This window comes from Podarcis melisellensis, assembly GCF_964234715.1.
Source record: "Podarcis melisellensis genome assembly, chromosome: 5".
Classification (NCBI taxonomy): Eukaryota; Metazoa; Chordata; class Lepidosauria; order Squamata; family Lacertidae; genus Podarcis; species Podarcis melisellensis.
Genome location: NC_138537.1, coordinates 38,092,048 through 38,112,211, shown reverse-complemented (window position 1 = coordinate 38,112,211; position 20,164 = coordinate 38,092,048). Strand labels below are relative to the sequence as shown.

The following is a 20,164-nucleotide window of genomic DNA, read 5'->3' as shown; positions in this document are numbered from 1 at the left end:
TTATGGCCTACACAACTTTCAGCTGCTATGAATGTTAACCACTCATGTTGAAGTAGTAGGCTCCAGTCCCTTGCATGTGCTAACTCACCTTCCCTGTTTTCTGCCCCACGGTTGTGAAGCTGAGATCCCCAAAAGCATCTGTTGGCACTTCCTGGACGTGTCTTCTGGGATCCCATTCTTTCCCCTGAAACATGGCAGGCTTTATGGCCTCCTCCAAGTGCTGCTCCCTGAGATAGCCACACTCACACACTACTTTCCTGGGGGGAAATAAAACACCACCATTGAATCTAAGAAGCTACTTGGTAGCCCTTTCAGAGCAGCCTGCTGGATCCACAATAAAACAGAGGGTTATAATAATAATAATTTAATAATAATTTATTATTTATACCCCGCCCATCTGGCTGGGCCTCCCCAGCCACTCTGGGCGGCTTCCATAGAAACCAAAAATACAGTAAAATATCACACGTTAAAAACTTCCCTGAACAGGGCTGCCTTAAGATGTCTTCTGAATGTCAGGTAGTTGTTTATCGTTTTGACATCTGCTGGAAGGGCATTCCACAGGGCAGGCGCCACTACCGAGAAGGCCCTCTGCCTGGTTCCCTGTAGCTTTGCTTCTCGCAATGAGGGAACTGCCAGAAGGCCCTCGGCGCTGGACCTCAGCGACCGGGCAGAATGATGGGGGTGGAGACGCTCCTTCAGGTATACTGGACCGAGGCCGTTTAGGGCTTTAAAGGTCAGCACCAACACTTTGAATTGTGCTCGGAAACGTACTGGGAGCCAATGTAGGTCTTTCAAGACCGGTGTTATATGGTCTCGGCAGCCGCCCCCAGTCACCAGTCTAGCTGCCGCATTCTGGATTAGTTGTAGTTTCCGAGTCACCTTCAAAGGTAGCCCCACGTAGAGTGCATTGCAGTAGTCCAAGCGGGAGATAACCAGAGCATGCACCACTCCGGCGAGACAGTCCGCAGGCAGATAGGGTCTCAGCCTACGTACCAGATGGAGCTGGTAAACAGCTGCCCTGGACACAGATTTGACCTGTGCCTCCATGGACAGCTGTGAGTCCAAAATGACTCCCAGGCTGCGCACCTGGTCCTTCAGGGGCACAGTTACCCCATTCAGGACCAGGGAATCCTCCACACCTGCCCGCCTCCTGTCCCCCCAAAACAGTACTTCTGTCTTGTCCGGATTCAACTCAATCTGTTAGCCGCCATCCATCCTCCAACCGCCTCCAGACACTCACACAGGACCTTCACCGCCTTCACTGGTTCTGATTTAAAAGAGAGGTAGAGCTGGGTATCATCCGCATACTGATGAACACCCAGCCCAAACCTCCTGATGATCTCTCCCAGCGGTTGCTTGTAAATGTTGAAAAGCATGGGGGAGAGGATAGAACCCTGAGGCACCCCACAAGTGAGAGCCTAGGGGTCTGAACACTCATCCCCCACCACCACTTTCTGAACACGGCCCAGGAGGAAGGAGCGGAACCACTGTATGACAGTGCCCCCAGCTCCCAGCCCCTCAAGACGGTCCAGAAGGATGTTATGGTCGATGGTATCAAACGCCGCTAAGAGATCCAGCAGAACTAGGAAACAGCTCTCACCTTTGTCCCTAGCCCGCCGGAGATCATCAACCAGTGCGACCAAGGCAGTTTCAGTCCCATGATGAGGCCTGAATCCCGACTGGAAGGGACATAGCAATTCATGAAATGACTATTACTTGGCTTTGCTAGAGTTGTCAAATTTCTTACAGGACAGAGCTTCTATAGCTTTAATCATTGTGCAATCGAGTAAATTTTGGTGCACTCAAGCTGTACTGTTCTTCATAAGCAACATTAAGTTCAGATACGAGATGGTGGCCTGTGGATGGTTTCATTATGTAGTTTGTACTGGATTTACTTGAATCTGAGACCTGCGTGGAGTAATAGGTTTTCCATTGGTCTTGTATTCTTGTTGGAGACAAATAATAATAAAAAAAGATAGCTTCGTGACTGGTGTATCTTCTAAGCCAGGCATAGGCAAACTTCGGCCCTCCAGATGTTTTGGCCTTCAACTCCCATGATCCCTAGCTAACAGGACTATTGGTCAGGGATGATTGGAATTGTAGTCCAAAACATCTGGAGGGCCGAAGGTTGCCTATGCCTGTTCTAAGCCTTCCATGACAGTGGAGCATAGGGTCTCCAGGTCTCACCATTCCATAATTCACAATTCACTGCATTTCCTTTCTCAAAATTTTGGATTCCTCCTGTGGCACCTTAAAGACTAGCACATGCACTGATGCATAAGCTTTCATTAGATCCATCTGTTTTGTGTACAGAGAATATGATGATAACTGCTCAAAAATCTTCTTCATGCTGGATTTCAGTCCACCCGTTAGTAGACAAAGTATTGATCTCTTGGCAAGCTACTACAAACATCACAATTTTGGAGCGTTTGCTAGCACATGCTAGCAGCTGAATTTCATCCATACTAGCAAATGCGCATGATCAGTTTTGCCAGGGGCTGTGGGGTATTAATCATAGCATTTCCAAGTGACTTTTGCCTCAGCTACTCCCCACAACCTGGCCAGGTGACATGAATAGGTCCACAGGTGTTAACAGGATGACAATTCCATCCTCTAAATACAACTCAAGATAGCTTTTGTGCATGAAGATTAACAGTGCAATCCTATACATGCCTACTCAGAAGTAAGTCCCACTGAGTTCAGTAGAGCTTATCCTTAGGTAAGTGCATATAGGATTACAGCCCTAATTGGTTTTGTTTTAAATTGGCTCCTAGGACAAACATAATATATATCTGTTTTTCTTCTGAATTTCTGTCATAACAGCATTTATAGCAAAACACACATGAAGCATGAGAGAAGCTCAAATGCTGTCAAGCGTTATGTATAGACATGCATTCAGCTCAACTGAACACAATTTACACAGCATAGTCCTTTTACTGAGTTTGAATTTTAAAATTTTGGGTTTTATTTTAAATGTAAATTTAATTTAATTTTTCTATACTGTGGTAGCTCGGGTTAAGTACCGTATTTTTTTCTCTATAAGACTGACTTTTTCCCTTCTAAAAAGTAAGGGGAAATGTATGTGCATCTTATGGAGTTATGCAGGCTGTCCAGTTATCCCAGAAGCCAGAACAGCAAGAGGGATCACTGCTTTCGCTGCGCAGCGAAAATAATTGTGAATAATGGTTGAAGCCAGAGTTAGAAGTGTATGAAGTGAGAAGTGAAAACAAGGCACTTACCCAGAATCTGACATTTGGGAACCTTCAATAAAATAGACACATTCTTTTTTCCGTATGTTTTCAGGGATCCATGTGCTGAGATTTTCCTATGATATTGGGAACAGAGCAGTCAACAAAAAGTAGCAGATAAAAAATAAAATGCTACAAAAAAAGTGCTAATTTGCATCATTTGAATAAAATTCATTTCTGCACAATGCAGAATTTGGGGTCTTTTAAGGGACACAGTTCAGCTTGTAGCCAAGCTATCCTTTTAAGATGGGGTTATTTTTTCGCTTCAACTTGCACTCATGATTTCCACCCCATGTCAGTTTACTCCTCCAATGTATGACTTCCTTTTATTTAACTTACCTTTTCATTGGCACCAGAGTTAAAGTGAGCCCTCTTCTTGCTCTTACTAAAGGCGCTGTTACTTCGTCTGAGATTAGGGACCACATCAAGGTCATAGTAGCTCCTAGGATACACAGGATAGCCATCTCCTTCATCAGGGCAGACCTTATTCAGATCCGTAGGGAGTGTTCTGATTCGCCTGCCTGGCCCAGCCATGGCTATATTTCTCAGGTCACTCACTGATGCTGTTCAGACTTCAAACACAATTGGAAAAGGATCCCTCAAAACCATCACCTCAGAGATAGTGGAATTCAACAGGAGTGCACTACCTGCATTTTGGAAACACCAAAATGGATCTGCTGACTGAAGCACTTCCATCATTTTCTCATATTTCAATTTAAGTAATATGGTGAATTTGCTAGATTCCCCTATGTTCAGATAGTACCACAACACTGAGGTTATGACTAGTATTCAAGGTACGCAAATATATTTTAAGTACTAACATGCTGAAAAAGCACTGAGCTACAGGGATAAATGTTGTCCTGTTAATTGAACAACAGCAGGGGAAAGTCTTAAAAACACAAAAAGAGCCTTGCTGGACCAGGCCAAAGGCCCATCTAGTCTAACATCATGTTCTCACCGTGGTCAACCAGGTGCTTATTTCTAGTTAGACTAGATCTCCCTGACTGATGCTGCTTATTTGTAGACAAGACAAATGTAAGAGTAAAATATAGAATAATCTTAATACTTTCTGCATCTTCCACTACATCATAATGCCCTAACCATAGCTGCCAACTTTCCCCCTTTTTTAAGGGAAATTCCCTTATTCCGAAAAGGATTCCTCGCAAGAAAAGGGAAAAGTTGACAGCCTAACACAGGGGTAGGGAATCTGTGCCCCTCCAGCAGTGGATAGACTATAGCTCCCATCATCCCGGACTGTTGGCTATGTTGGCTGGGGCGGATAAGAGTTAGAGTCCAACAACATCTGGAAGGCCACACAGGCTTCCAATTTCTGTCCTAACGTTTTATGGGAATCATGGCAAAATCTGTTTGGTCAATAATTCTTTCTCACATACTTTCCAGTATCCAATCCAGTTTTCTGCTGTTGTCTGCACTGAAAGAAATTTCTGCTATGCAGCAGAGAAACCCACCTTTATTGGATACATTATTAGTCTTCTACCCAGGCATCTTAGGTACCAATGTTTAAGGAGTGACTGGTACACAAGGTGGTATAAGGTGACATGGAGACCCAAAGTCTTTAATAATGGCAAATCCTTATATCTGTTACTAGATGTAATGTCCTTTCCACAAGAAAAGGCACAGCGGTTGTTCTCGCATTAAGGCTGCAATTCTGAGCATACTTTCAAGGCAGCAAGCCCATTTGAATTCAGTGAGACTTCCAACATGCTTAGAATTGTGCTGTATGCCTACTGTAAGCAGTGCCTCTCTACACACCACCCTGATCTCTCTTTAGTTGGGAAATATTTGAGAAATTTTAGACAAAAACATACAAATGGGCAAACTATGGTAAGTCTCTTCATTTATGAGTTATCTACATTTTCTGGCTCCAATAGTGCATCTTAAACCGTTTTCTTAAGATTAGTAATTCAATTATCCCCCCCCCCTTATTTAATTCACTTAAGGAAACATTTGAAACAACACGTATTATGCCACTAGAGACTAAAGACCTCAGGTGGTTTTTATGATGCTTCAAATATTTCTAGCAAAGGGAAGGTGGAGATATAATTGGGAATGGTGTAACCAGCAAAGTTCACATCAGCTGAGAGCTCAATAAAAAGTATCAGCATGTGCTCTAGTACTGATTGCACTTCTGTCACAGCAGCTTCCTAAAAATGTCATTCTAACTCCAAAAATCAAAAAAGACATTTTCTAGCTCTGGATAGTCTCATAAATGGTCTCGCTGTAAGCACTTTGCCAAGGTTTTCCTATAGGCATGAACTACAATCCTATGCACACCTTATTTAGGAGTAAGAAACATTGAATCCACATACTTCTGAATAAATACACATTAGCTAATGAGGTACAGCTTGAAAGAAGAAAATACGAAGCATCAACTCATCCACGCATGCACGTACAGTTAATATCTCTATGCACATAAGCATCCAGTTCAGTGTGCATTGCACAAAGCGATCTCAGACTGTTTAAAATGCATCAAGGATTTCTCCTGACCTTGCAGTGCAGAGTATTTCAGTCCAGTCAGTAGAATTACTAAGCAATTTCTGCAGAGACTGTTTTATCCATCTCTAAATGTGCAAAGCATCACTTAGGTGCAAATTCCCAGCCTTTGCTACTTCAGCCCCTCTCCCCCCATTTTAAAGGTTCTTAGAATTTGCAACGCAAAGCCACACACACAAACAGCTTGTCTCTACCTTTCCTGCTGCATCCTCCCGATCCCACTCCTACTCATGTACTTCCTGCCAGACACGAGGGACATACCTCTGTCTCATGCTGCAAGCTGGTCACTTTATGGCTGGAGAAAGAGGAAGCCTTTCTGAAGTGACTGCAGTTAAGAGGAGGAGACAGATCAAGGGTTGGCAGCTTGCCAACAAATCACACTGCAGAAAGAAACTGTCCCCAGCCCCGCTCAAGAGCTTGGGGCAGGAAGGCAAATCCAGAGTGTGCTAGATTGTGTGGTGTAGAGTCACACATCTGTCTTGAACAATTGTAGAGAAAGCAGTCTAGTTTCTGAACAGTCCCACTGAGGAGCTTCCCCAAATGAGAAATATAAATGATGGGGCGAAAGTCAAATTGCTTTTTGATGCATGTTCCAATGTGGCTACCAGTCCACATGTATCAGAAACAAATTATGCCCCAATAACTTAAGAAGATGCCTCTGGGGTCTGATCTGCATACAGTATGGATGCAGTATACTCGACTGCGATTAGCCGACTCTCCTTCCTGCTAGTGTTATGGTGACATTCTTGTAAAAATAGGCTAACAATTCCCCAGAGTGAATAACTGCATTTAGCTCACAATATTCCATATAATAAGGATAAAATACACTAAATTGTTTGGGGGGAAAGCCAAGGAATGGCCCAAGGTAGTAGGCCTGCATGAAAATCTTAGAGACTGTGACTACATGCAACCACAACAGTCCAGCCTTATAGATACTACTGCATGTACTGCGCTAGCAGTACATGCTTCCAGCTGCCATAATATCTGTTGGATCCTTTGTGGTAAAAGCAAGGGTCAAAATTCACTTACCACTTCATGGGTCTTCCCTTTACGTATTGATAAATAGCTGTCGCCAAAATAATGTTGTGGATGGAGAAAATCATTTCTAGTGGAGATTGTTTATTTATAAAAATATCTGTGAGCAATGCAATTAAAAGCAGAAGTCCTTATTTTAGCTTTCCATGTACACATGCAAAACCATTTTAAATAAATTATTTAAAGGTGGGAATAAGAGCCAAAATGGGAAAAGTTCTAAAATGATAAGACTCCCTTCCTACACACACAACTTTCATTGATATAATGATAATTGAAAATGACATTGCATTGCATAAAGCATTATTGTATTTTAATGGAGATATAGTAAGTCACCTATCTCATAAAGTACTAGTTACCAAAGCAGCAAAATAAGTGACAGGCTGAGCCAGAATGTTGTCCCCAATATGATAGTTTTCTACTTAAAATGATTTTTTAACATGGGAAAGCATTCCACTCACCTTTAATCTCATCTAGTACTGTTTATTAAACCACCTCTTTATTATATCACCTTATTAATACATCTGCTGCACATGAGACTCATGATGCTTAGGCCAGTGATCCTTAAAGTATTTCCTTTGACCATTACTTCTCCAAGCTCTCAGGCAGAGGTCTTTAACTATCTTGCTATCTCAGATGCAGGTATTATAACTGGAAATTCCAGTTAATAAACCAGTAGTTTAATACATATGTAGCATAAGCACTAGCACAGGGTTAGCTCATGTGATCCCCTCCATTTCTAAGTTTTATACTACAACTCTCATCACCATTCTATTCTCATATGCTATTTTAGGCTGCATCAGAAGTGCAGTGTCCAGATGAACGGAAGTAATAGTACCACTCTATTCTGCCTTGGTCAGACCCCACCTGGAATAGTGTGTCTACTTCTGGGCACCACAATTGAAGAAGTTATTGACAAGGTGGAACATGTGCAGAGGAGGGCAACCAAGATGATCAAGGATCTGGAAACCAAGCCTTATGATAAATGGTTGAAGGAGTTGGGTATGTTTAGCATGGTAAAGAGGAATCAGGGAGGAAATATGATGGCTATCTTCAAATATCTAAAGGACTGTCACATGGAATATGGAGCAAGCTTGTTTTTTCTTGCTTTGGAGGGTAGGACACAAACCAATGGCTTCAAGTTACAGAAAAGGTGATTGCAACTAAACTTCAGGAAGAACTTTCTGACATTAAGAGCTGTTTGACAGTGGAATGGACTCCCTCAGGAGGTGGTAGACTCTCCTTCCTTGGAGGTTTTTAAGCAGAGGTTGGATGGCCATCTGTCATGGATGCATTAGTTGAGATTCCTGCATTGCAGGGGGTTGGTCAAGATGACCCTCAGCATCCCTTCAATTCTAGGATTCTATTATCACCGACCATTGGTCATGCTGGCTCAGTCAGATGGGAGCTATGGCCCACAACAGGCACCACATTGGCTATTTCTGATTTAGCTGCTTCTTTTCTCAGCCAACTTAGATGCCCTCCACCCCACCATCTGGCTGGCATCATGCTGTCTACAATATAACCACTGAGGTCCTGATCCAAGTCTATTTAGGCAAGTATGTCTAAAGCTCTAATGAGCTTAGAAGGTGCCCCTGAGTGCCCGTGAAAAGGAGTGCTTTTCAAGTTTTTACAGCTCTGTGAAAGGAAAAACCAACAGGCAATTATGTAAAAAATTACTTTAGAAAAGATGGAAAGTACATTAATCTCAGACATCAAGGTCACCAAAGAGCTTCTAGGATATATGCTGAAGAAAAATGAAAGGTGCTCTGGTGACTGAGATAAAGGGCGGTCAGAGACATGCATCTTTTTCCATCCACACTGTAGTATAAATGCCAAGTTGTCACTTATTTGTTGCACAAGCTCTAGACATCTTTCCTCAAGGAAGTGTATCCTTTTATGGATTTTTGTTAACCTACATACAGTACCACCATCTCATAACAGCCCTCAAGGTGGTTGCCAACAGTTAAAATATAAGAAGTGAGATAAAACAGTAAATACACCAATAAATAAAACACAGCAAAGTTTATAAATCAGTGCAAATGACAAAAGAAAAAGACCACGAGAATGGAAGCCCAGCTGCATTCAGGTACTACATAATTAAGCACCATAAAAAGCATAATTAGGCATTTCATGTTAATGGATAGTTTAGTTGCCTCCCTTAAGTCCATAGAAAGGACACCAAGGGCCATATGACCAGATCACAACAGGGGACAAAGTTCACAAACACAAAAGTTATTTCTCAAGTATGCCAAGTCCTGACAATTTCTGATCTTATGGGTTTTTTTAAAAAAAATCAGAACTTTGATTTGTGTGCCCAGAAGTTTAATTGTAGCCAGTACAAGTGTAACTTGTGTAATATTGTATCAGTCAACAACAAATAGAAAACTCTTGCTATGAGGCTACAGATGACAGCAAATAATAAAAATAAATAAACTCAGCAGCTGCAAATTGTCCAAAGTAAAACTTCTAAGCAGTGGCAACTCCAGTAAGAGTGAAATTTGTTGTGGTAATTAATCTAGAGATTACCAGATCATGGCTAATTCTGGCCAAATCCCAATTCTTTAGGAGAGAGTACAAAATACTAAGAACAGTTACAAGCTGCAACTATGGTCTTCAGGAAAGTATGGTCCCATCTATAATATTTAAGTCTTGTTAGTTACCAAGTTATAATAATCTCCATCTTGTTTTAAATTTGTCCATCCTCACTCAGCTACTGCATTTTTCCCCAAACTCATTTGTTCCAGTCTTGTGATTTTTACCTTGTATTTTATATATATATATTCCATTTATCAATTGCTAATGAGTGGTGTGGGTAATGTAGTTGCCTAGGTAATCATGGGCATCTGCGGCCCATGTTATTAAGACACACAGATAGAGTGAAAAACAAGGAGTTGTTGTTGTTGTTTAGATTTATATACCACCCTTCACCCGAAGATCACAAGGCAGTTTACAACATGAAAACACAAAATACATAATAAACTAGCAAAAACAAAACAAAGCTCCCAGACACATAATGTTGTAACTCAAAAGTTTGTTTTGCTTGTTTTTATTTATTTAGAAACTTTTAAAATTTGCATAGTTCTTTCTGAAGACTGGATGTTGCACTAGCACCAATGGAGCCAATTGCAAAGTAAATTTATTTTACCAGGACTAATATACAGAGGTGCCTTGGTTTTCAAACATCTGGGCCAAAAACCCAGAAGTAAATGCTTCCATTTTCAAATGTGCCTCAGAAGTCGAATGGCTTCCACTGAGTGTTTCTCAATTAAATCTGCACCCTTTGCGCCTTGGTTTCAGAACTTGAATGGATTACTGGTACTTTTGAAAACAGAGGTGCCACTGTACTGCTTAATCATCAAAACCTCTAAGTAAATGGGTACAGGATAGGCATGTAATGGCTAGATTTTTTGTGTGCCTGATGGATCTACAAACTGAGCCAGAACAGTATATTTCAAACAGTTTTAGAACGATGTTCCTCACTCAAGTAAAACTGCTTATGAAGTTTAGCTTTATTTGTTGGATATTACAGTGGTGCCCCGGAAGACGAATGCCTCGCAAGACGGAAAACCCGCAAGACGAAAGGGTTTTCCGTTTGCGAGTTGCTTCGCAAGACAAATTTCCCTATGGGCTTGCTTCGCAAGAAGAAAGCCCATAGGGAAATCTCCGGGGACCTCTTTTAAATGCTGGCGGTGGGGAGCAAAGCCTTTCCCCCCCTCCGGCCTTCAGAAGAGGTCCAGGAAGGCCGGCGGGGGCCGGAAGGCTTTGCTCCCCAGCGCCAGCATTTTAAAAGCGGTCCAGGATAGCAGGGAAGCGCTTCCCGCTATCCCGGACGGCTTTTGAAGGCAGGCGGGGGGGAGCAAAAACTTTCGCCCCCCCGCCGAGCTTCAGAAGAGGTCCTGGACCTCTTCTGAAGGCTGGCGGGGGGTGAAAGTCTTTGCTCCCCCCCGCCTGCCTTCCCGGGGGCTTTAAAATCGCCCCGGGACAGCGGAGAAGTCCGCTGTCCCGGGGCGATTTTAAAATGCTGGCGGGCGGCAGCGAAGCCTTCGCTGCCGCCCGCCAGAATTTTTTAAAACCCCGGGACAGCGGAGAAGTCCTCTGTCCCGGGGTTTTTTAAAATGCTGGGGGTGGGAAGAAAAGCCCTTGCCCCCCCCAGCCTTCAGAAGAGGTCGGGGGACAGACTGTCCCCGGACCTGGTCTGAAGGCGGTTTCCATAGGAACGCATTGATTGATTTCCAATGCATTCCTATGGGAAACCATGCTTCGCAAGACGAAAAACTCGCAAGACGAAAAAACTTGCGGAACGAATTAATTTCGTCTTGCGAGGCACCACTGTATTGTTCCTGCCCAGATTATCTGAGGTATAGACTCAGACTGACAAGCTTTGCCCTGGGCAGGTTGCAATCTCTCAGCATAGTCTACTTTACAGGGTCGCTGTGAGGATAAAATTGGAGTGGAAGAAACCGCATGTGCTACTTTTAGTTCCTTAGAGGAAAGACAAGATAGAAGCAAAACTCATAAAAAAATAGTTTCAATATACATACATACCACCTTAACCCACACCGGGGTCAAACATACAAACCGCACAGGGTCGCTTTAGCATTTCAAAAAAGGGGGGCCTAAGCTCCATGTATGCTACTTTTGAGGTTCTTGGCTGGAAAAAAAAGTAGGAGCGATAATAACAATTAATTTGAGGAACAGGCGAGCGTCGTCAACCGCGGCATTCCTATTTCAGTTGACGCGCACGCGCAGAGCACAACGCCGCCAAAAGGTACTAACGGTCTCCCCGGCGACTCCGCCCACTCATCTGACTCCACCCCTCGAGGTCCAGAGCCGCGACTAACTCCGCCCCCTGCAAGTCGTTTGGCTCAGGCTCGCGCTGCTGGGTGAAGAGGGCGAGGGGCGGGGCAGGCAGTTTAAGCCCCGCCCCGGCCCAGCGTGCCGGCTCTGCCGTGAGCGGTATGGAGGCGAAGGCGTCTGCGCCTGCGCCCGGGCCCGCCCTTGGAAACGCGTCGGAAGCTGGCGAGCGGGCCTTGGCGACCCGGCCCGGGAAGGCCGGCGACCCCGCTGCGGCCATGAAACTGACCCGTAAGGTGGTCCTCTCCCGGGCAAAGGCCACCGACCTCAGCGGCGTCCGCAAGCTGAACTGCTGGTACGGGGAGAGAGGCCAGCGCTCACCTGGCGGCGGAGCTGGGAGGGCAGAGCCGCATTGCAAACCGGGGTGGAAGAGGGGTCCGCGGCTGACCGGCTGGGGAACGGAAGATCCGGGAGTTAGAATAATGGCACCACAATTCTATGGAGTTAGGAGGGACCCCAGGATCATCTAGTCCAGCCCCTGCAATGCAGGAATCTCACCACGCGGTCGAAACACAAAATAAAGATGCTAAAACCGGTCCATTCTTCCTCCCCTGTTGTGCTCCTGCACCTGAGAGGGTTGCTACAGTTTTCTCCTGGCCAGTCTCTCTTTTGGCAGCATGCCTGGCATAAATCAACAGGTGCTTTGCCCCCAGCAGATGCAGCCTTGGGGAAAGCTTCGCCAGCAAATTGACTTTCTGGAAGTTGGAGTCCAACAGCAACATCTGGAGGACGCATACCTGATTGCTTGCACTGTTTTCAGTCATCCAGTGTCTGGCTCCTCTTCCATTGGGACGTTTGCAACATCCCTGCATACTCGTATGTGCATAGCAAATTCTCCACTGGTTTCGGATTGTGTGGAGAGGTGCTCATGCACATATAATTGTAGACGCACTGCAGAGGTGCAGAAAGACATGTGTACAGATATATTTGTGCACAGGGGCTGAGGAAGAGCTTGTCATTGCAGTGCCACTCGACACACTTCAATTGAATGCTTGTAAAGGCCTTTAAGTGTGTCTCTTTCACAAGTGGCTTTCCTTTGCTTGCTATAAATACTGTTTCAGCCTTTTAAGTGCATGATCTGTTTCACCTATTAAAAAGATTGTTTTTCTCTTTTAGGGGCAGCCGCATCTCAGATGTAAGTGTTGTTCCTAACTTTCTTAAAAAAGCAGTGAATTGGCATGGTGTTTGCCGTTGTTGTTTTAAAGGATAGAAGCAGAGAATTTGGATGCCCCCCTTGTATACCTTACTTGTTGGTGTATCTCAAAAATTTTGCTTTCTGCTTGTCTTCAGTAGCTAATTATAATGAGAGGATGCATACAATCCAGTTTTCTCCTGCCTGTTTTAGTTATTGGAAAGGGGAAATGCTCCAGTCCTCCTATGATTAGTAGATATGGCAAGGTCTTCATATCAATTATAGCACTTGCATTTTCCCAGCAGAGGAAGGAATGGGGTCAGGAGTGGTTCTTAGCTGTTCCTTGTTAAAATCAAACAGAGAGAGAGACCAGCCCTAAGAAGGAAGCAAAAGTTAATAACTTGATCCTTTTTGCTTCTTTCTAGAACTATACTTCTATACTAGAAGTATACTAGAAATAAGGAGGTGATGAGGTGGCTTTACAGTAGCACAAGTATCAGCAGCCACTATTTCATGCAGAAATTGTCAGTAAGTATGAAACAAAGAGCTGTCTGGCTTCCTTGAGATGCCGCCTTTCTGTGCTTTGTCTTGGCCTACCTTTCACGGCCAACTGGGAATTACAGTATTGACATGATTGCTGTAATGGACCCAGAGCCTTCACTGCCTGTACTGATCTCCATTAAGGAGTATAGCTCATTGGTAGAGTACATGCTTTTGCATTCAGAAGGTCCCAGGCTTGATCCTTGGCACTTCAACTTAAAATGATTACTGGTAGGAAAAGATCAGAGCAATCACAGTCTTAAGAACCTAGGAAGCTGCTGTTGTCAGAAAAGAGATACTAATCTTTTGTAAGTAATTTGGAAGCAGAGCACCCTGCCTTGACACAGGTGACCTTTCCAGCCCTGTAGTCCTGGGATTTATTTATTTTTTTAAAATATTGGTTGATTCAGAGTTCTTTGGCCCTAAGTTAAATAAATGGTTGCAAAACAAAACTTCCAATATGAGTGCCTAAAATTTCTAACAGGCTTACTGGGTCAGTTAGCAAGCTACATGCTTCCTCCCTGCCCCACCAACAAGAGACTGCTGAAGTTTCTTTTCTGCTTGATTCTCTTTTTCTAGATTTCTATCTGCCGTGAGCTTCCCAACATTGAGGTAATCACATTCAGGTATGTGTTGGAGTCTCTTAAAAGGTAATTGTTGGATTAACAAATCAAGCCAGGGGAAATAAAAATCTCCCTTCTGAGGATGAATAGGACTCTCCCTTGAAAACCTAACCAGTCCAGGCTATTTACCTGCTACCATGTTGAGAATGCATAGCATTTTGACTCTTTTTCTTCATCTTCTTACCTTGATTGGTTGTTGGGTTGCCTGCCTTCTGCCACACGCCCTTTGTATCTCTTTCATACTTGCCATCAATTCTGCTTGGAACAGATGTTATGAAACTAAATAATGCCCACCTTCCTTCTGTATAATAGAATATTTTGCTTGTACCACTGTGAATATGAGCACCAGCTTAAAAATAAACTTAGATATATAGGATTTGAGATGTGCAGTACTGTACTAGCTAACGGTAAAAAAATGTTGATAACCATTCTACGTACTTTAATTGTGAGTTTCCTACATGTGCGGGTAAAAAGAGGGGATAGGCTTACATACAACACACTGAACTCTCTTTAAAATTATTATTATAATATTTATATTTATATTTATTGAATTTATATACCCGCAGGTCTCAAAGCAGGTGACAGAATAAAATCAAAATATAAAACCACAAAATACATAATCAAAATAAAACAACAACCCAATAACACCCCCTTAAAAAAAAACCCACATTTTATGAGCACATAGGATTTCAATCAAATCAACTGTTACAGATGCTGACCATAAGAAAGACCCTATGTGGGAATATTTAAAATATATTTGAAAGAGAGTGTGTGTTGTTGTTTTTAAGGAAACCATGCACAATATAGACAGTGTGATAAAGAGATGCAAGACTTGGTTGTAAGAAAGTTGTGGACAGCCCTGAGATCTATGAATGAAAAGTGGTATACAAATTCAATAAATGAATAAAACTAAATAAAACAGTAATATAAACAATACTGTCTGTGGTTGTAAATTAGCGCGATCTCCAAGCCCCATGTCTATTTTGCTGGAGGGGGTTTGGATGCAGCAGAGGTGTCCCTCCAGCCAGCTCTGCTTGGCTACACCATCTTCTGTCATTGAGGGAGCTCGTGGCATTGGTGGGGAAGCCCCACTGTCAAGGAGCTGCTTCCTAATGTGGCTGCCCAGATGGTGGGTTGTACCAGCAGGACCTAAGCCAGTGGTAACCAGCAGAAAGGGCAATGGGAGGGTAGACTTTGAACCAGCACTTGATCTGCTGCATCGTGTGCCAACCATACTGCTGTCATGAGGCTTCATATGTTCCCCCTGCCGAGAGACAGGGCAGTGCTGCAGATAATGTGTATTTCTCACAGGGAATCACAGTCAGATCATGAGCCTTATGTCATGCAAGCCTGATACAGGTGATAACACTTGCCTCTGGTTTCCAACTTTCCTTTGCTTTCTCCAATAGTGCGAATCACATCTCCAGCCTGGAGCCAATGAACCAGTGCCAGAACTTAACGGAGCTTTATCTCAGGAGGAACAATATTGCAAGCCTCCTTGAGCTGTTCCACCTGAAGAAGCTGCCCCGCCTGAGAATCCTCTGGCTCTCTGAGAACCCTTGCTGTGGTCCTGATCCTCATCGCTATCGGATGACGGTGCTGCGCAACCTTCCGAATCTCCAGAAGCTTGACAATCGGAGTGCGTATTACGGCAAATTGCCCTGCCTCTGTTGGTGTTTTGCATTTGCTGATTTGAACTTCTCTTAGGTCTACATGCCGTAAAATGTGGTGGTGGTATAATCCTACCATTGGGGATCCCATTTTCTTAATACTACCCACGTGGGAAACCCCTTGCAAGTAAAGAACTAGCCCACAAGGGCTCCCTGTGGCAGCCCTAGATCACTGAGCTCGTCTAACAAAAATGCTCCCTCTGCTTTTTTCCTGATATTTGCAGTGGTGACAGAGGAAGAACTGTCCCATTCCCTGCTGGAAGGGGAAGAGATAACGTCACCCCCGGCCAAATTGGACGTGGAAAACTTCTGCCAAAACTCCACCACTGAATCCAGTGTAACAGAGTCTACAGCAGAGAATGAAAATGAAGTCATGAACTTCACCTTGGAGGAGACAAAGTGAGAAGGGCTCTCTTTCTTGCTGGTGGTATTTCTTTATTGCGACTTTATTAATACACAAAGGGGGTGGGGGGTGGAGACCTGTGCCTCTCCTCCTCCGATATGATATCTTTATTGTCATTGTCCCATACAGAACAATGAAATTGAAAAATCTACATAAGACATTCAAAAACCCCTAAAAACTCTGAAACCCCATTTTAAAATACAATATACTCCTATAGAGACTCCTTATACTGCGTTTAAAACCAGAATTGCATTTGGGTAGAAACTGTTTCTCAGGCAGCTAGTCCTGGTCTTTATGACCCTATACTTTCTTCCAGAAGGCAGAAGTTGAAAGAGATCATTTCCGGGATGCGTATTATCCTGCGCTATCTCTGCAGCTTTCTTATGGCACCTGACAGCATAGATTTGATCTAAGGTGGGAAGAGTGCACCCAGTTATTCTCTCTGCAGTCTTTACAACCCTGGACAGCATTGTTTTCTCCCTGGCCGTGCAGCTCCCCAAACCACACACACAGACCATAATTTAAATACACACTCCACAGTACAGTGGTATGTTGTTGAATTCCATTTCCCATCAGCCCCAGCTAGCATGGTCAGTCATCAGGGATGATGAGAGATGAAACCCAACAACATATCAAGGGCCACAGATTTCCCATCCCTGCTATAGAATGTCCTACTCAACACAGAGATTCTCCCTCTTCCTGTGTAAATTCACATAGTGTGTTATTGTGTGGGACGCCAAGAGCTCATGTCTTGAAATGCTCTTGTGATTTGATCTCTTGTGTCCAGCAGGAGCAGCTATGCTCTGCCATTTCCGATAGCGCTGGTGGGTGCTTCCATATGGCTGCTTTACTTATTTCCTTTTTCTCTTCCTTTTATCCTGCCCAGTAAAATCCGTGAGCAGCTTGGGATGAAGCCTGTTGCTCTGAGGGAGAAGTTTGTCTCCTTGTGCCCTAGGCAGATGGAGGGGAACCGAAAGAAACGGGTGCGTGTGAGAACCTTTCCCCACTCTCAGTAGTTCTCTCAGTGTTTTGTGCGTGATGCGCTATGCCACTGCTTTCAGCTAAGCCCTGCTGCGGCGCTCAAGTCAGGAATAGCTTGGTCCTGCTTCTTTGAAATGCTGCAGGATCCTATATGTAGGATATGTGTGAATAATTTGCTGTCCCTGTGCAGCAGCATGTGGCATGAGGGAGAGCTACCCTCACGACACTGGGGCCATTGCTGAAAACCTGGATGGGGCATGGTGATGGTGAAGTCAGAACTGTGCAGTTGCAGGAGCTCCGGTTGGATGGCAATGCTCCCATACAACCCTGATCTTGTTACCACCCCATAAGGGGAAGCTGCAGCAGTGCCAGTGTCTGGAGGGCAGCTCCACTTCACCATGTGCTGCTGAGTAGTAGGAAGGAGTTGCTATCTCGCTCTCCCTTGGTAAAGCAGATCTTGGCTACAGGGAAGAAGCGGCTGGCCGGCCTTGCTTCCTCATCCCACGGTTAATTCTAAGTAACTGATCTGCCCTTGCAGTCTGGGAGGGGAAGGGCAGATTCATATCATAACATAACTGGCAGACTCTCAAAAGGTAGCCTGTTCTGACTCATGCATTAATTGACCTCATCCTGAGATATTTTGCCATAAGCAGCAGGAAACCAAGTGCCCCCGTTCAGAGATGCCTGGTCTTGTGGTGTTGTCCTGCAGATGGGACGGCATTGTTTTCAAGAGCAGTAGTTGCTACAGATTATAAGCAAGGGAGTTCTGCTGCATGTTTGCGCTTCTCAGAGGCATCTTGCTGGCCACTGTGAGAACAGTTTGTTGATCAAGACGAGCCTTTGCTCTGATCTAGAAACCTATGTTTGTGTAAGAAAATTGAGAGGGCAAAGTATGGTCAATAATAATAATAATTTATTATTTATACCCTGCCCATCTGGCTGGGTTTCCCCAGCCACTCTGGGCGGCTCCCAACCGAATATTAAAAACACAACACAGCATTAAACATTAAAAACTTCCCTAAGCAGGTCAAGTACTAGTAGAGACTAGACTTCAGAAAAGTAGTGAATTTCCTGATCCATTTTTGATCCCTTTGTCTTGTGTGTCTTGGGTTAACAGAACAACATCCTCAATGCCATCATGATGCTCCTAGAAGAGCTTGATTCAGATGGACTAGAAGTTGTCCATCAAACAACTGGGAACAAGCTCCAAGCCTTGCAGAAGAAGGAACTCCATGAGGACCGATAGCGATTCCGAGGCAGCTGTTTTGTGGATCAGCGGAACTAGCATCACCAGCCCCGGCTGCTCCATCCCTGTGCTGTTGGGCTTAGTATGGGGATGTGCTACTGAACACAGGAAGAAATGTCATACATTCCTTGTGCATCATGCACTTGGACCATGCTCTAAGGCACGCTTTCCTCTGCAATCACAACGTGTGTGCCTGCATCTATGCAACTGCTACCCAGCAACCTGCAAAAGCCTTTGGCAGTGAGGGGCAAACAAGTGTACACCGAATTACAGCAAGTAGTTGTCACATGGAAAAAGGGGTCAGCATTTGTGGCCCTGCCTTCTCCTTAGTGCCTCCCCAGTAGAAGAAGAAAATCACTCCTTGTCTTGCTTCAGTTGTGAATCTGTCAGCCGAAGCTGCTGTTCTGTTAGCATAGTCTTAATACTGGAACACAAATCCCTATGATGCCGCCATCCTCCTGCGGCCAGGAGCTTCTGATCCTTGATCTTAAGGCCTGATTTACACAAAAACAGAGACGTTTTTTTTTAAAAAAAATCATTGAACTTCAAATTTAGTGGCAAACTTCTAGGCTTTCTCTTCTCCTTTCCTTCTCTTCTAAATAGTGATTTGGACTTAACAAGAATGTCACCTGTAGTCAGAATTCTGGATTTGTACAATGGAACATCTTGTTTCTTACTCGATTAGAATGCGGTCTTGCACCTTTTGGATATTGCCTTGCCTTTCTTCTGCCACTTGCTTGCTTAATCTACACAGTAACCGAAAAAAAGAGAAAAAGTAAGTTTACTTAGTTGTTGTGACGGAAGGACCAGGGGAAGTGTGGTTGATGGTATATAGTTCAGGAAGTGTATTAAAGTCTGAATCCAACAACAATACGGACTTTGTCTCTGCTCAATATAGTATCGGCTCCGTTGTGTTTAGTCTGTCAAGCTGCATCAGGTGCACAGCAGCACACTTTAAGTGGATGCTGCTAAGTAACTTATAGGTAGTGTGTTCTTGTAATAGGAAGCTCTTAACTACAGTATCTAAAAGAATAATATTTTTTCCTAATAATTCTGGTTACAAATATGTCTCAACTAAGGGAACTGTTTTCTCTGATTACATATAAAACACAGATCTGATATTTCTGCACTCCACCTCTGCATAAAGGTAAAGGTAAAGGTACCCCTGCCCATACGGGCCAGTCTTGACAGACTCTGGGGTTGTGCGCCCATCTCACTCAAGAGGCCAGGGGCCAGCGCTGTCCGAAGACACTTCCGGGTCACGTGGCCAGCGTGACATCGCTGCTCTGGCGAGCCAGAGCCGCACACGGAAACGCCGTTTACCTTCCCGCTGGTAAGCAGTCCCTATTTATCTACTTGCACCCGAGAGTGCTTTCGAACTGCTAGGTTGGCAGGCGCTGGGACCGAGCAGCGGGAGCGCACCCCGCCGCAGGGATTCGAACCGCCGACCTTTCAATCGGCAAGTCCTAGGCGCTGAGGCTTTAACCCACAGCGCCACCTGCGTCCCTCCACCTCTGCATAGATGGCACCAATTGAGAATTGCTTACTTTGTAGTGCTGGTTTCCTCTCCTGCCTTTTTTCCCCTGTGTCCCTTGGAGTGGATGGATGTTACACAGGTACAAGCAAGCTCTGAGTTCTCAGCCTCAGAGGTAGGCCCAAAATGCTACTTTTGGCAAGTCGTGGCCACTTTTCCCACACAAGATGTTATATGTGACATCAGGTGCAGGAAAGTTCAAGCTGTAGTTCCTGAATCTTCCTTTGCAGGCAAAATTCGGCACTTTTTGTTTTTGACACCTTTTTCTCCTCCGCACACCAAATTCAAAAAGCTGTGGCTTTAGAAAGTGCCCCCCGTTCTTCCTTTGCAGTCCTAGGTTGAAGTTACACTCACCTGATACCATACGACAAGTGGATGTCCACA

General features: G+C 44.3%; 2 protein-coding genes across 7 annotated transcripts in view; one reads left to right on the top strand and one right to left on the bottom strand.

Moving 5' to 3' along the window:
* Nucleotides 1-11,557, bottom strand: part of TRPM2 (transient receptor potential cation channel subfamily M member 2) — a 40,028-nt gene extending 28,471 nt beyond the window's left edge. The window contains exons 1-5 of one of the 6 annotated variants that reach the window (XM_081910298.1): nucleotides 11,343-11,557; nucleotides 5,957-6,087; nucleotides 3,588-3,895; nucleotides 3,240-3,325; nucleotides 89-257 (exon numbers count right to left, since the gene is read on the bottom strand). In XM_081910298.1, the coding sequence (XP_081766424.1) occupies nucleotides 89-257; nucleotides 3,240-3,325; nucleotides 3,588-3,782 (450 nt within the window). In that variant the 5' untranslated portion in view covers nucleotides 3,783-3,895; nucleotides 5,957-6,087; nucleotides 11,343-11,557. The remainder of the gene's footprint in view (nucleotides 1-88; nucleotides 258-3,239; nucleotides 3,326-3,587; nucleotides 3,896-5,956; nucleotides 6,088-11,342) is intronic. The other 5 variants (XM_081910297.1, XM_081910300.1, XM_081910302.1 and 2 more) reach the window with 5 other exon arrangements.
* Nucleotides 11,558-11,726: 169 nt separating this feature from the next.
* On the top strand, nucleotides 11,727-19,117 carry CFAP410 (cilia and flagella associated protein 410). Its single transcript, XM_081910578.1, has 7 exons — nucleotides 11,727-11,946; nucleotides 12,768-12,786; nucleotides 13,903-13,949; nucleotides 15,356-15,585; nucleotides 15,841-16,015; nucleotides 16,906-17,002; nucleotides 18,118-19,117. Exons 1-7 carry the CDS (start codon nucleotides 11,756-11,758, stop codon nucleotides 18,244-18,246), a joined length of 888 nt encoding a protein of 295 aa, XP_081766704.1. The 5' UTR covers nucleotides 11,727-11,755; the 3' UTR covers nucleotides 18,247-19,117.
* Nucleotides 19,118-20,164: the final 1,047 nt, after the last annotated feature.